General features: G+C 38.7%; 1 protein-coding gene across 5 annotated transcripts in view; it reads right to left on the bottom strand.

Annotated features, from left to right (window-relative positions):
• Positions 1-3,575: 3,575 nt before the first annotated feature.
• PAG1 (phosphoprotein membrane anchor with glycosphingolipid microdomains 1) overlaps positions 3,576-14,329 on the bottom strand; it is a 184,689-nt gene continuing 173,935 nt past the window's right edge. For 4 of the 5 annotated variants that reach the window (XM_084618476.1, XM_084618477.1, XM_084618478.1 and 1 more), the window contains 2 exons: positions 10,727-10,786; positions 6,485-8,610 (listed from right to left, as the gene is read on the bottom strand). In XM_084618476.1, coding sequence (XP_084474602.1) covers positions 8,257-8,610; positions 10,727-10,786 — 414 coding nt within the window. In that variant the 3' untranslated portion in view covers positions 6,485-8,256. Of the gene's footprint in view, positions 4,436-6,484; positions 8,611-10,726; positions 10,787-14,329 lie in introns of those variants that run through there. The other variant, XR_014710132.1, reaches the window with a different exon arrangement.

The raw sequence follows: 14,329 nt of genomic DNA, 5'->3' as shown, positions 1-14,329 counted from the left end.
GATCTGAATTACTTTCATAATGGTACAACCCCTGAAATTACAGCCAAGCTACAGTTTATGGAATATAATTTCTGAAAACTAACCTACTTTACTGCTGGTTGGTTCTGTGAATAAAACTATACAGATTTCAAAGGTAGCAAGCCAAATCACCAACCATATTGCAAACAAACCTCAAATGCTGCCATCTTGGAAGTCTGCATGCACTGATTGCACTTTCTTATATCACAAGCATTCCTTTAAAGGTCTCACTATCCATGCATCTGAACTACATACCATATATTTAACATGTTCTCTGTATCTAGTCCAAGATATCATAGCAGGATACAGCTCTAATCATCTCATTTTCAAATCAGGCTGGTTAGAGAATATTTTTTCAGTTCTGCTTCAGTGACAAAAGTCAACTATAGCCCAGAAAACGCTATTTGTTCCTTAATAGACCATTACGAGGAAATCATTCTAATAAAAAATGTTTTTCCATTTTAGAACAATAGTTAAACTAAAAACAAGTGCCTATAATTACAAATATAAACCCCATATGCTTTAAGGATACGATGTCTCATACATAAATAAAGATTTTTGTGCTGAAGCCTAGCTATTCTCTATAACACCTGCTTTAAAGCAAATCCTTGAAGAATTATTACCAAGGCATACTCTTTTGTAATAGCCATTACTAACAACTTTTCCCCATACAAAAAGCTCCGTATTTCTATTTGGTGCAATGGAAGTCATGATCGATTGTAGACCAGGGTCAGAGAAATAAAGAACCTTTTATCACTTCAGTTGTAATACACAGAATACTCACAGAAACACAAATTAGCTGTTTTGTATCTAAGGGCCTGCTCCAGCAACTCTTACTTTTGCGAATAATCCTACTGAAATCAAAGAGGCCAATTCTTCTGATTTCAGTCACAGTCCATTAGTGCACCGTGCAGATCACCACCTTGGAAGCAGTGGTTAAACAGGATTTCCATCACTGCAATTGTAAAATTTGTCCACTTGAGATTTCCCATACAGTGCTGACTAATTAGAAGTTAGGTTTTCATTATTTTTGTTTGTTTGTTTATCTGGGCTCTCCAGAAAAAGCTAGCCGAGTACCGCATGGGGCAGAGGGAGGAGAGAATTCCTGGCATTGCCTCTTTTTGCATCGGTTCTCAAACTGTGGGTGTCAAAACTGTCAAAACCCCATTTTAATGGGATCGCCAAGGCTGGCTTACACTTGCTGGGGCCTAGGGCCAAAGCCCAAACCCCACTGCCCGGGGCCAAAGGCTTCAGACCTGGGCGGCGGAGCTCAGGTTACAGGCCTCCTGCCTGTGGCTGAAGCCATTGGGCTTTGGCCTCTCTCCCCCCTGCCTGGAGTGGTGGAGGTCAGGCTTTGGGATTCCTGCCCCCTCATCTGGGGTGGTGGTGCTCAGGGGAGCTCAGGCTTTGATCCCTCTCCTGAGGTCCTGGGGTAATTTTTGTTGTCAGAAGGGGGTTGCAGTGCAATGAAGTCTGAGAACCCCTGGCTTATGGAAACCTTCAGGAGCAACGCTCCTGAAGAGAGATGGGGGAGCTGAATTAATCTCTTTCTAGGCATTGGGAATGTTCCCCTTGAATTGCAGTCTTTCTTGCTAGGGGAATCTTTCCTGGGAGGAATACATCTTTGTGATATGGCTGAAACATAAATGAAACTTACCTGTCATTCCTTTTCTTACTCTTCTTCCAGTTGCTACAGCATTCCACATTTCATCCCCCAGAAGAAACTATTCTTTCTGTTTTGGCAGTTTGGCTCTCAACACCCTTTTCTTTAAATTGGAGAACTGGTCTGCCTGAGGAGGATCAGTTAGCTTTCCTGGTATGAGTTAAAGCTTGTGAAGCAAACAGCCGCTTCCAGGAGCAGAGACAGGCCCAGGTGGCAATAATTAAGGGAGACACAGGTGCCAAATCAGCAGCTACTAGGAAAATTCAGTTGTCTGTGCAAAGCCAGAGCAGTAGACTGGAGCTGGTTGCTTGTAGGAAAACGCTGACGAAACGGGCTAAGTAATAGTTCCGATATAGCCTCAAGGAAAAAAGCAAAATGCAAATGTCCTCAGGTATCTGAGAGACTGCACTTGCTTGCAAGAGCCTGAAAAGTTCTTGTCTTGTCTTAGATGTGTTTTTTAAAATACATTTTTATCATATTATCTGTTTATGTTTCACCAATCCTTGCTTGTCAGCTGAGCTGCTTGCTGAGGTGACAGCTACTCACCTGAGTAAGGTCTGCAGGATCTGGTCCTTAAGGCTGTGATTTTCAAAAGGACCTAAGTACTGAGGAGCATAGGGCCCATTCTTCTAAATCAATTAGCTGCTGTTGAAAATTTCACGCTAAGTTCTCAATCTGATGCAGTATCCACGCTCCCTGACAGCTAAGCCATATTTCAAAAAGGACTGAAGTGTTGTTAAAATGCTGATTGCTGTCAATGTGACAAAAAACACCAACAACCAAACAGCTCCATAAACGATGGATGTTACAAACCCAGCCTATAGTGAAAGCCAGAAATGAAATACTTTAAGTCTCTTTCAGGGCATTACAAAGTCAGAGCTTCAGCACTGCCAACTCCCAGTGTTAAAAAAATCATGACTTTTTTAAAAATAAAAGTTGTGTCTTGGGTTGTAGACCCTTTTGGTTACACTTTTGTCATGTTTTCAAGCTTTTCTCTGCAAGTATGAGGCATTAGAAATTTTCATTAAAAAATTGAGAAGCTGAGATTCTCAAGTAATCACAGGATTCCAGGAGCTGGAGACACTGAACACCCCCCCCCCCCAGTACTAAATTTTATAAGATTCATATAAAACACAAGAGGTGGCAACATTATATTGTACTGAAAGGAAGTTATCCTGAATAAAATAAATAATGGAATCTTTAAAACAAAATTAACTTTAAGTACCCTCCAATTGTCTGAACAGTTTGTTATTTTTATACAAACAGGAAGAAATAACACAGCTACCCTTTGAACATAGCTGCCCTTTAAACCAGAGTCTCCTTTTATCTTTTCTATTACAAACATGTACTCATGCTTGTTAAAATTAGCCAGTGGGTTTTTAAATATACAAACTTGTAGGCAACGACTATTAAAAGGATAAAAAGAACATAAATGAAAGCCATAAGTTTAGAAAGTAAACAGCAGGACAACAGCATGTACAGTAGATCAGCCTAATAACTCTTGTGCAGAAACAGTGATCTGTTTATATCTTTAGCTGCAGGCACTTTGTCAGCCTATGTGTGATGATTGCCAGCTTGGCAAGAGTTTGAACTGGGGCCCTCCAGAGCTAAAAGCATGAGTTGTTATAGTTTGAATTAGACAGCCAGGCACTGTAGCCGACTCATGTCCTCTGTGGATTGAGGACAGATGCATGATACACACTGACCAGTGGTTTACATATGCAAGATGTGCAGTTATGTTTTGTAAACTGATCACTGGGTCACATCAGAAACTGATCACATTAGAAATCACCATTCATGTTTGGACTAGCCCTCAAGAAAAGAAAAGCACGTGGTATGCTTTAGCACTACTGGAAAAGTGGCACTTAGGCAATAAATCTATTGCATGTTTCTAGGTTGGGTCGGGTGGGGGGGGGGCATAAGAATTATGAGCATGGGTTCTTCCATACTGACCCATTCAACGGTATATATGATGGGGCTCTCTGTTCATCAAGGAAGGGACTTCAGATAATTATCTGAGTGTGGGAACTCCCTTGTCCCATTTATCTCTTCAGTGTTATAAATCTACCAAATTCTTTTATCACTAAAAGCTATGGCTAGTTGGAAAGGGATGCTGGAATATATCTTCCTGCCTTTCCTCAGACCGAGAGCTCTCTTCACAATGTCCTCCATCACTACCATCATACAGAGAGACACTAGGGACCAACTTCTGCACTGGTGTCAACAGTTGCAATACTCATCCAAGTCAATAAAAGTTGATCCTCTTTCCCTCAGAACAATGTTTGGTTTGAGGTCTGTAACAGCGCAACAAACCACTGTCTGAGATGCTGAGTCATTCTTTCTGAATTCTTGTATTTTGCAAGAAGCTAAATGCCAAGTTCTTCATTTGGGCAAAGTCCAACAGCCTTACTCAGGTATGCTCCAATTGAAGTCAGTGATTCAAATCTGAATTAAATTAGAGTTTGCCTGTGTAAAGGCAAAGAAAGGACCTCAGAATTTGACTCTAATTTAAATTTATGTTTCAGGGCTATATTTCATTAGATAGATTACAAAGTAAAATGTATATATAAGAATTGGGAGTGGGAGATAAGTTCCTGAACTGGGCCCCATTTATATATTATTCCAACCCCATAATGTACGATCACACCTTCACGTGTCCAACTGATCCTAAGCCAAGGCACTGGCTCTGACTGGTTGATTTTAAACTCTGATTGACTTGTCAGGTGTGAAGACTCCATTTTGAATCTGTGTGAGCTGACGAGAAAAAAGGAAGCATTGTTAGAGAGTTTTGCAGTTAGAATAATACTGCCAAAGCTAAGTTCTGGAAAGCACACATTGCAACAGAGAATGATGTATGTCACAGCTTTACATTTCAGCTTTGAGAAAGCACATTGAAACCATTTATCCAGCATCTTAAAAAGCACCATTAAAAGGTTTAACAACAGAGAACACTCGGTATACTGAATTTCGAGCAAGAGTATCAGCAGGAACTGTGCAGGGATCCATGGAAAAGTATACAGCCCAGAAGAATCCTTGGAAGATGGATTCCTAAAGGCACAATATGTTATGTCCTGAAGGATGCAGCAGTTGACACCTAGCCAACTGCTACTGTGGAAGATTTCAGCTTTGGGTGACCAATGAGAGTCTGAATCACAGCACCTATTTCCCTCCTGCAATTTTTTTCTAATACTATTCACCCTGCTACATATGAGAGAGTTTACAAGTGATTTTTATGCAAAAGACCATGAGCAACTATTAATCCTAGACAGATGTAGACCCAGTACGCCCCCGGCCTGAAAGCTCACTGGATCACTAACGATTTACGAAAGATTTTTGCTGGTATCTCCACTAGGGCTTTTGCTGATGCAGCTATGCTGATTAGGGTGTGATTTTTTTCACACTACTAACCAACATAGCTATGCCAGCGAAACTTTTAAGTGTACAGCAGGCCGTAGAAAGAAAATCATCATATAGCAAATATGTTCTGGATACTGACCTCACCCCTAATACGAGACATTTGGGATGTAGTGAGCATGGAGGAATTAATGGAAAAGGAGAGAGAAGTAAGGCCAGGCAAAGCATGTCCCTCTGCCTTAAAAATACTAGTATTAATCTATTTGTGACCCTGGTTTGAAACATCAGCCGAAGGATGCTGCTGAGCTCTGGTGCTTCCCCCATCCAATATACAGCTGAAGAGGAAGTGCAGTGGAAGCATCATTGAGAGTCCAGATCTTACTCTTGGAAAGGAGCGAGAAGAGATGCCAGATTCCTTGTCAAGTGATTACATTATCCAGGTGAGAACTTGGGATGGGACCCTGGCACATTTCTCTTTAAAGGTGGATTGGACCTGGAGGCTGAAAGGGAATTTTGGACTTGCCCCTGAAGAGTCCTTCATGAGGGAGGACTGTTCTGTTTGCTGGCTTCCAACAGCTGAAGAGCACTGATCCACCCCCACAAAGGAATCTCAGGGGTGTGAAGGGATATAAATGCCCCAACTAGCCACCCAGACTCTGAGCCCCTAAGGGAGTAGTCTTGGCAGATCTCCCCATCTGTGGCTCCTGAGTAGGTTTCCTTACAAATGGTATGCCTCTTGACCTTTGACCTGTGCTGCCATGATGGGGGTGGGAAGAATAGGCAAAGAAGGATCCCAGTAGGGGCCCTTGTTTAGGGAGCCCCCCCCTCCAAAATTTTTGAGGAAAGGAAATGGGAAAATAGGGGGGAAAGACTGTGGCTGCCCCCCAAAAAAAATTGGCTTTGAAAGGTGGAAGAGGCAGAAACAATAAACTGGAGGCAGAGAATCTGGTACAAGGATGAAAGTATTGAAAGGACTTTGAGCCAGGACCAAGATACTTGTGGCTTAGTCTGAACTGCCTCTGCATGTGCACGAAAAGAGTCACAGCCCAAATGTCCCAGAGTGAGTGGGAGGTCAGGATCCAGAAAGTTTTCATTGCTCTGATACTGCAAGATTTCATTGGAGAGTATCACTGCTTCACAAAATAATTCTGTGTCTTGTATAATAATGAATGAATTTACTGCTTACAGCTTAAAATAATCACTTTTATAACTGTGTGTTATTAAACAAATTCATGTTTGATATGTAGTGCTTTATGAGACCAAGTATTTACTGTGCCCATAAGTTACAAAAATACCCAGTTAGATTTGATACATCCCTGGTACAAATTACCAGTATTGCTTAATACCAATTGAAACATTATACCACTAACTGGGCCCAGTCTCAGTGTATGCATATCTTTTTGCTTTTCTTTTTTAAAGCAAAAACAAACATTTTCAAACACACACTATATAATATTGCATATACGAACATGAAATGGCCCATGGATTTGAACACTATCAAATTTTGGGAGAAGGAGAAATTTAAATCTGAATTTAAATTTTGCAGCTGTGTTTGTGTGTATAAAATAACACACACACATATACCAGATGTGGTGCATTTTCCTGTGTTCTTAGTGTGGTCCATTATGGTGTGTTGAAAGAAACAAAAGAACCAGCAAAACACCTATCTATTTAATCTCTCTAAGCCATATCCTTTGTTTTTATTAGTAACCATGTAACTTGAATGCTCTTCAAAATGATTTTAAAACTGGTTGCCAAAATGGTCAATTACCATCTCATCCCAAGAGAGTCTTCTCCTCCCTTGCTGTTTTCTTTCCCCATTAGTTTTTAGTATAGGAATGTTGAGCACCAGGGCTTTCCCTGAACATTTCTCATCCTCTTCTTTTCTCTCTTTGCCTTTTAACAAAGTGGTCTTTGCACAGACTGAATGATTTTGATTTTTGAAAAAACAGCAAGGCATATTCTACACACCTGCTTAGAAATCGGATAAAGCCTAGTAACAATTAAAGTATTCATTTATGTGCTTCTATTACAACTAATAGGTAATATTTTTAAAACCAGGATAATTTTTTTGTTACATAAAATGGCAAGTTAATATACAATATTTTTGAACATGGAAAATTTGTTAGGAAGTAAGCATAAAACTTAAAATATCAACCCCCATGTACCACACCCAGTAAATAAATTCTCATAATAAAAAAATATGTTTTTTACATTTGGATCTGATTACATTTAAGTTGAGCAACTTAAAAGAAGCAGATTTCTTAAAGATGAGGTCAATGCTGCGTTAATGTGGACCAGACATCCATTTGCACAGCCCTTCAGATGTAACACGACAGCTGCCCAAATGCTGTGTGTGTAAGTCTGAGTGTGTGCGAGAGACAGAACCTAAATGTTAAGGCTATAGTTTTAAAGCAATATGCTCCCAGATAATTTTTAAAAAGGCAACAAACAACCCCTACAAATACCAGTCCTTAAATACTGACAGTCAAGTTCTAAAGCTTGACTTAAAAAAACATGGACTCTACAAAATGAATTCAAGTACTATTGATGTAAGTCACTTGTGAAATGAAGTACCTTTTGTTTAGACCATTGCAGTAATAAAACCGGAATGGAACACATTAATATTCTGTATCCATCTCTTATCACATCTGGCTGCAAGAGCTCACAGTCCTAATATACTGAAATGCAGAGCTCCTCCTGTGTAAAGTTAAACTCATTTTTCCTGGCCCCACAAAGAAAGTCTGAGTTGAAGTATGGAGCTAAAATAATCTGAGATTTGCTCTTTGAAGAGGAGGGCTGAACTTGAAGCCAAACAATCCTTGAGAAATATTTTGAAGCTAAGGACAAGAATAATATTTAGAAATGTAAAGCTGGTTTTCTTTAATGACAGTATTTTTAGGAAGTGATCACTTTGAGGTGACAAATGTGGTACTCTTTCCCAAATACTGGTTGTCTTGAAACTCTAACAATAAAGGATCCTTTAAACCCTTTTGATTTCAATCCTGAACAGATGTAATCATTCTAGTGAGGTTCACACAACCAGCAAGATAGTGCATCCTGGATGAAAAATGTTTTGCTTCTTTGTCTTTAACTTTTGTTCTGTACTTATACTTTGAATTTCTGTGTTCAAAAGGAAAAAATATTCCTGTTCTTGTTTCACATGAATCTGTTGAAAATACCTGTTGATAATACTTGTCATAATCTTGTTGCCAGGGCAATTAAAGTCTGGTGATATCCCTAGAGTTTTGCTGCAAGTCCCCTATACTCTCATAGTCATTCTCTCCTTGGAGAACAGCTTGGCTGGTGTTAGGCACTGATAAGGTCTTGTCTTCCTCTTGGCTTACTGACTGGACCACTTCGTAGTCCGGCTCGGACTCCCCATTTGGCCTGTCCGCTGACTGAGGCACAGTGGTAATGTCTGAGGTGTTTTCCAAGTCCTTTACGCTAGCATAGAGGCCACTGCAAATAGATGGAGACCTTTGAGGTACAATTTCTTGAATACTAGTGTAAGTAGAATCCAGCATTCTGATGGCCTGCCCTGGTTTACTCACAGAAGAGTACATAGCTGAAATCTAGGGAAGAGAGAGACGGATTTAATTTTTAAGCATAGCAAAGAACTTCTGTTTCATCATCCTCAATCTGTTTTGAAGTCAGCCATGGAAAAGTATATTGCTGCTACATGCATCGATTTTCTTTATGGAGAAAACATTATTTATTAACAACCACCATTGAACATAATCCCTTGTAGCCAAATCTGTATACAAAAGAGAGCCAGCCCTGTGGGAAAGTTGATAGAGTTACAGTAAGTTCTACCTCAAGATTCTCAATGCTCTGGCTGACTGTGGGTGTGACAAGGAGATGACGGGTTTCAGCTTCTGGAAAACAGTGTGTGTGTGGAATGTAATTTGGACCTAATTTTAGATCCTCTGATAGAATGCCTACTCTTTTACCCGTGGATAGAGGCTGCACTGTAACTATAGTAGTCACAGGTGCTATGAGGGACCAAGGATGTGAAGAGAAAATAAAAATGGAGGACAACATTTACTCAGACAAGGCAATATTAAATAAAACTAGAGCTAATGCTGGGCCTGATGCTTCAACCCTATTCATTTGGCTTCAGTGGGATTGCTTCCTGAGCAGGGGTCACAGGATCAGTCCCTCTGTGATTTAGGATTACAAGTTAAAGAGCAAACCCTTGTCAGCATGTCTTGGAGGCTGACAGGAAGAGGGAACACCCATGGTCACACTAGTCAATTCCCACTAGCAGATGACAAAATCAATGTGCCTGAAAAGCTATGAAATAATAAACCGCAAACAAGGGCATTAATGGTTCCATAAAAAGGCACTTTCAAAGGGAATAATTAATAAAGAGAGCCAAATCTCATAAAACTCACAGAGCTGAATACAGGGGCCATGTGCTCAAACAAGCACACATAAAAGGCCTGGAGCTCAGACTTGGAATCCTGAACCCCAGAATGCAGTAGACAGCACACAGCCACTGCTCTAGATATGTGGTGCAGAAGTAGATGATACTCACTGCTCCACCCTATGTGTGGATTTAGCTTTGTGGTTCCACTTCTGTCTATACCCCTTCTCTGCTGGAACGCAGAGAGCCTTGCAGTGCATAAGGCAGGGGGTGGAGCTGACATATGTGGGTTTTCTGAGCCTACCACCTTTGTTAATGGAAACATAGCTCTTCTGTTACATCTTGGGTCTTTCACACGCATGCAGGGTCATTCATGATTTGGATTAAGTGAATTAAGAAACAAGAGATGTGCATTATCATAAGACAACATTGAGTGCCGCAGGTGCATCTGTGATTCTCATAGGCAGTTCAAACACTTCTATTAATGTTCTGGTGTATTTTTTAATTGATTAACAGATGTATCACTTTCCAGGTGGTGATATTTCCCATCTCTTATTTCCTACAAACAATAGGAAATACAGACAAAAAGTTTTCCTATTAATATATTTCCTGAAATACCATGTTCATGCATGCATAGAGTCCCAGGACTAAATTAAAGGAACCCAACTTCAAGGATGACTGCCTGTCTATGACTCTTTTAATATAATATATGAGATCATGTGGCGCACTGCAAAGTTTGTGTTTGCTTTTTTGTTTAGACAACACATATTTGTGTATTTCATGGGGTTACTCGAGGTGACCACACTCAGCTTCTCTCTTTTTTTAAAAAAAAACTTTTCTCTTCCTTCCCTATTTGGATCCCCTTAGTTTGTTTTACTTGTATACATTTTTAGAGGATGGCTTTATATTCCAAATGGTTTTATTATGATTTAAATCTATTTTATACTGCCCCAATCACTATGGGTAGGGGAGCACTTAAAAAAACAGGCCATATTGGGCCATTGATTTATTTTAAGCAGAACTCCTCATTGAAATCAACTGGACTATTTATGGCCTCAAATTATTTATTGGTATTAATTCTTTACAAGGCAGTAACCCCCTAGTAACAGGTATGAAAAACCAAAATGCAATGTTCTCCTTTAGAACACCTCAGATTTTATGACTTTGGCTTTATAAATGGAAAAAATAATCCATAGCTTTAGTCTCCCTCCAGAGAATTTTCACGTTTCTCAGACCCCACTTAATCATGCACAACTTATGCTGATCTCAGTCTGAAAAAAATGTCTTCTGGTTAGTTATTAAATTTCATGCAAGAAACCTACATCGTCTTCTGTAAGAGATGGGTCTTCCTCTCGAGACTTGTAAGACAGTGAACTAAGCCTCTGTAAGAGAAAAAAATCCTCATTAACAGTGAACATGGTGAAATCTGTAATACAGCATTCCCCTTACAATCAATATATATTACATGGGTATTTGCTCACTCCATTCTATTTTACATCAACTAATATCCATGCTACTGCTTTTGAGATAAACAGCCCTGAGGGTAGTATGGCTTTTTAGTGCACCAGCATTGTTCTGAACCTGACTATCATAAATAAAGGTAAATACAATTCAATGGTTAAATGGACTCGGTTCTATAGGATTCCTGCAGTTAGATTTCTAGTGAAAAAAGGAGGAGTCTTCAAAGGGTTTACAATCATGAACAATTAACACCAGGCTGTTATGTAAGGCTTACCATAACACACTATTTACATCTAAGAATTATTTCTAATTAAAAATAGTTAGTTTAAACAAATTCAAAGGAATAATATCCCTTTAAAAGACACACTTGAGTTACTGGAGGTACCATTCTTTGTTAAAATGTCGATGGAACCTTTGCAAAATGGTTGTGGCTGTTGTCTTGATGTTGGGTTGGAGGCTTTGGCCTCACAACTGAGGAAATACAGGTGTTACCCGTGAAGTTGGTTTAACAAAAAAATCAAAGATATATTTACATAAACATTCCCTTTTTTGTTGCTACAGCAGAACCAGCAGATGCTGCTGTGCGTTGATAGTGAGAGCTAAATAAAGGAATGGGAAATTAGAATTAAAAAAACCCCTACAACAACCCCCATCTACAATGCTTAAAAGATTCAATCAATTCCCATTTTCAACTGTGCTGCAGCTGTAGTTCTCAAAGACAGAGCAGGCCTGCACTTCAATGCATTATGCATGTACATGTCAAGAAACACGTGATGCTGCCGGAGCTCTACCTCAGGATGACTTTTACTCTGAATACATTTTAATTAGACAAACACCTTTTCTCTGGCACTCAGGGAACTGTATGTGTCAGCTCTCGATTAATTCTTCAAAGCGTGAACCATTTTAATCAATTCCCAGTCCCTGCAGATTCTGACATTGTATTCTCTGGATTGGGGAGCTACAGAGTAGCAAATACATTTCTTTGCATCAACGACTATGAAATAAAAAGATTTTTTGGAAGATTTTTCACACCTGACAGGAATAAAGTCATTAATACTGACAAATTTTCCCCATAAATATTAGGGTTGGTGTAAATATTCATTACAAATAATATTTATTATATATTTAGCTCTTTTTGGTTAATTATTAGCAAAGCAATCTTAATTTTCTTTCAATAACCTTGTTATTTGTAAGTATTCACTGAACAATCTTGATGAATAATTTTCAGGCTTATGGGTTGTGTTTAAATTGTTCACTTTAATTCTAATACAGCCACCTATATTATAGGGTGTTTTTCTGCTCCCTGATTGGATGATTGAAACATGTTAAATAGGAGACTCACCAATAATAAACAGCAAGTAATATATATCCAATACACATTTCAGACAAAATCATTCACATTAAAAATTGTGAAACTCTGGAGATTTGTTAATATTTTAATAAATACTAGGGCTGTCAAGTGATTAAAAAATCATGATTAATTGCGTGATTAAAAAAATTAATCGTGATTAATCGTGTGATTAATCGTGCTGTTAAACAATAATAGAATACCATTTATTTAAATATTTTTGGATGTTTTCTACATTTTCAAATATATTGATTTCAATTATACCACAGAATACAAAATGTACAGTGCTCACTTTATATTTATTTCTTATTACAAATATTTGCACTGTAAAAAAACAAACAAACTAGTATTTTTTCAATTCACCTAATACAAGTACTGTAGTGCAATCTCTTTAACATGAAAGTTGAACTTACAAATGTAGAATTATGTACAAAAAAACCCCTGCATTCAAAAATAAAACAATGTAAAACTTTAGAGCCTACAAGTCCACTCAGTCCTACTTCTTGTTCAGCCAGTCGCTCAGATAAACAAGTTTGTTTACATTTGCAGAAGATAATACTACCTGCTTCTTGTTTACAATGTCACCTGAAAGTGAGAACAGGCATTTGTATGGCACTGTTGTAGCCAGTGTTGCAAGATATTTTACATGCCAGATGTGCTAAAGATTCATGTCCCTTCCTACTTCAACCACCATTCCAGAGGACATGCGTTCACGCTGATGATGGGTTCTGCTTGATCATGATCCAAAGCAGTGCGACCAACACATATCCATTTTCATCATCTGAGTCAGATGCCACCAGCAGAAAGTTGATTTTCTTTTTTTTGGTGGTTTGAGTTCTGTAGTTTCTGCATCAGAGTCTTGCTCTTTTAAAATTTCTGAAAGCATGCTCCACACTTCATCCCTCTCAGATTTTGGAAGGCACTTCAGATTCTTAAATTGTGGGTTGAGTGCTGTAGCTGTCTTAAAAATTTCACATTGATATCTTCTTTGCATTTTGTCAAATTTGTAGTGAAAGTGTTCTTAAAATGAACAATATGTGCTGGGTCATCATCTGAGACTGCTATAACATGAAATATATGGCAGAATGCGGGTAAAACAGCAGGGGACGTACAATTCTCCCCCAAGGAGTTCAGTCACAAATTTAATTAACACATAATATTTTTAATAAGTGTCATCAGCATGGATGCATGTCCTCTGGAATGGTGGTTGAAGCATGAAGGGACATAGGAATCTTTAGCGCATCTGGCACGTAAATATCTTGGGACGCCAGTTACAACAGTGCCCTGCAAATGCCTGTTCTCACTTTCAGGTGACATTGTAAACAAGAAGCGTGGGGCATTATCTCCTACAAATGTAAACAAACTTGTTTGTCTTTGCAATTGCCTGAACAAGACGTAAGACAGAGTGGACTTGTAGGCTCAAAAGTTTTAAATTGGTTTGTTTTTGAGTGCAGTTATGTAACAAAAAAACCCTACATTTGTAACATGCACTTTCATGATAAAGAGATTGCACTCCAGTACTTGTATGAGGTGAACTGAAAAATACTATTTCTTTTATCATTTTCACAGTGCAAATATTTGTAATAAAAAACAATATAAAGTGAGCACTGTACACTTTGTATTCTGTGTTGTTATTGAAATCGATATATTTGAAAATGTAGAGAAGCATCCAAAAATATTTAATAAATTTCAATTGGTATTCCATTGCTTAAAAGTGCGATTAATTGTGATTAATTTTTTTGAGTTAATCGCGTGAGTTAACTGTGATTAATTGACAGCCCTAATAAATACCCAATATAATTTGAGCACACACAAATAACAAATAATACGACCCCATATCATAAGGATGTGGCTTCCCTGTAGCACACACTGTTGGTCAAGCGTGGCATGGCTGGCACTTCCTGCCTCAGTTTCCCTCTCCACAGTTGGTCTCCTCCAGCACTGATTAGACTGGTGTACAAGAAGAACTAGTATATGGCAAAGTGATGAACTGCTCTCACACATTATTGCCCTACTACCGGGAAAAGTTAACTTTGATCACTAGGCTAACATTTTTGCCATTGTGATCACGCAGTCTCGAAAATCACTTAACAGCGCTGACTAGACTATAAACAAT

Source organism: Lepidochelys olivacea (genome assembly GCF_965140295.1).
Source record: "Lepidochelys olivacea isolate rLepOli2 genome assembly, chromosome: 2".
NCBI classification, from domain to species: domain Eukaryota; kingdom Metazoa; phylum Chordata; order Testudines; family Cheloniidae; genus Lepidochelys; species Lepidochelys olivacea.
Note: the sequence above shows the minus strand (reverse complement) of the source record. Positions and strands in the feature narration are given on the sequence as shown.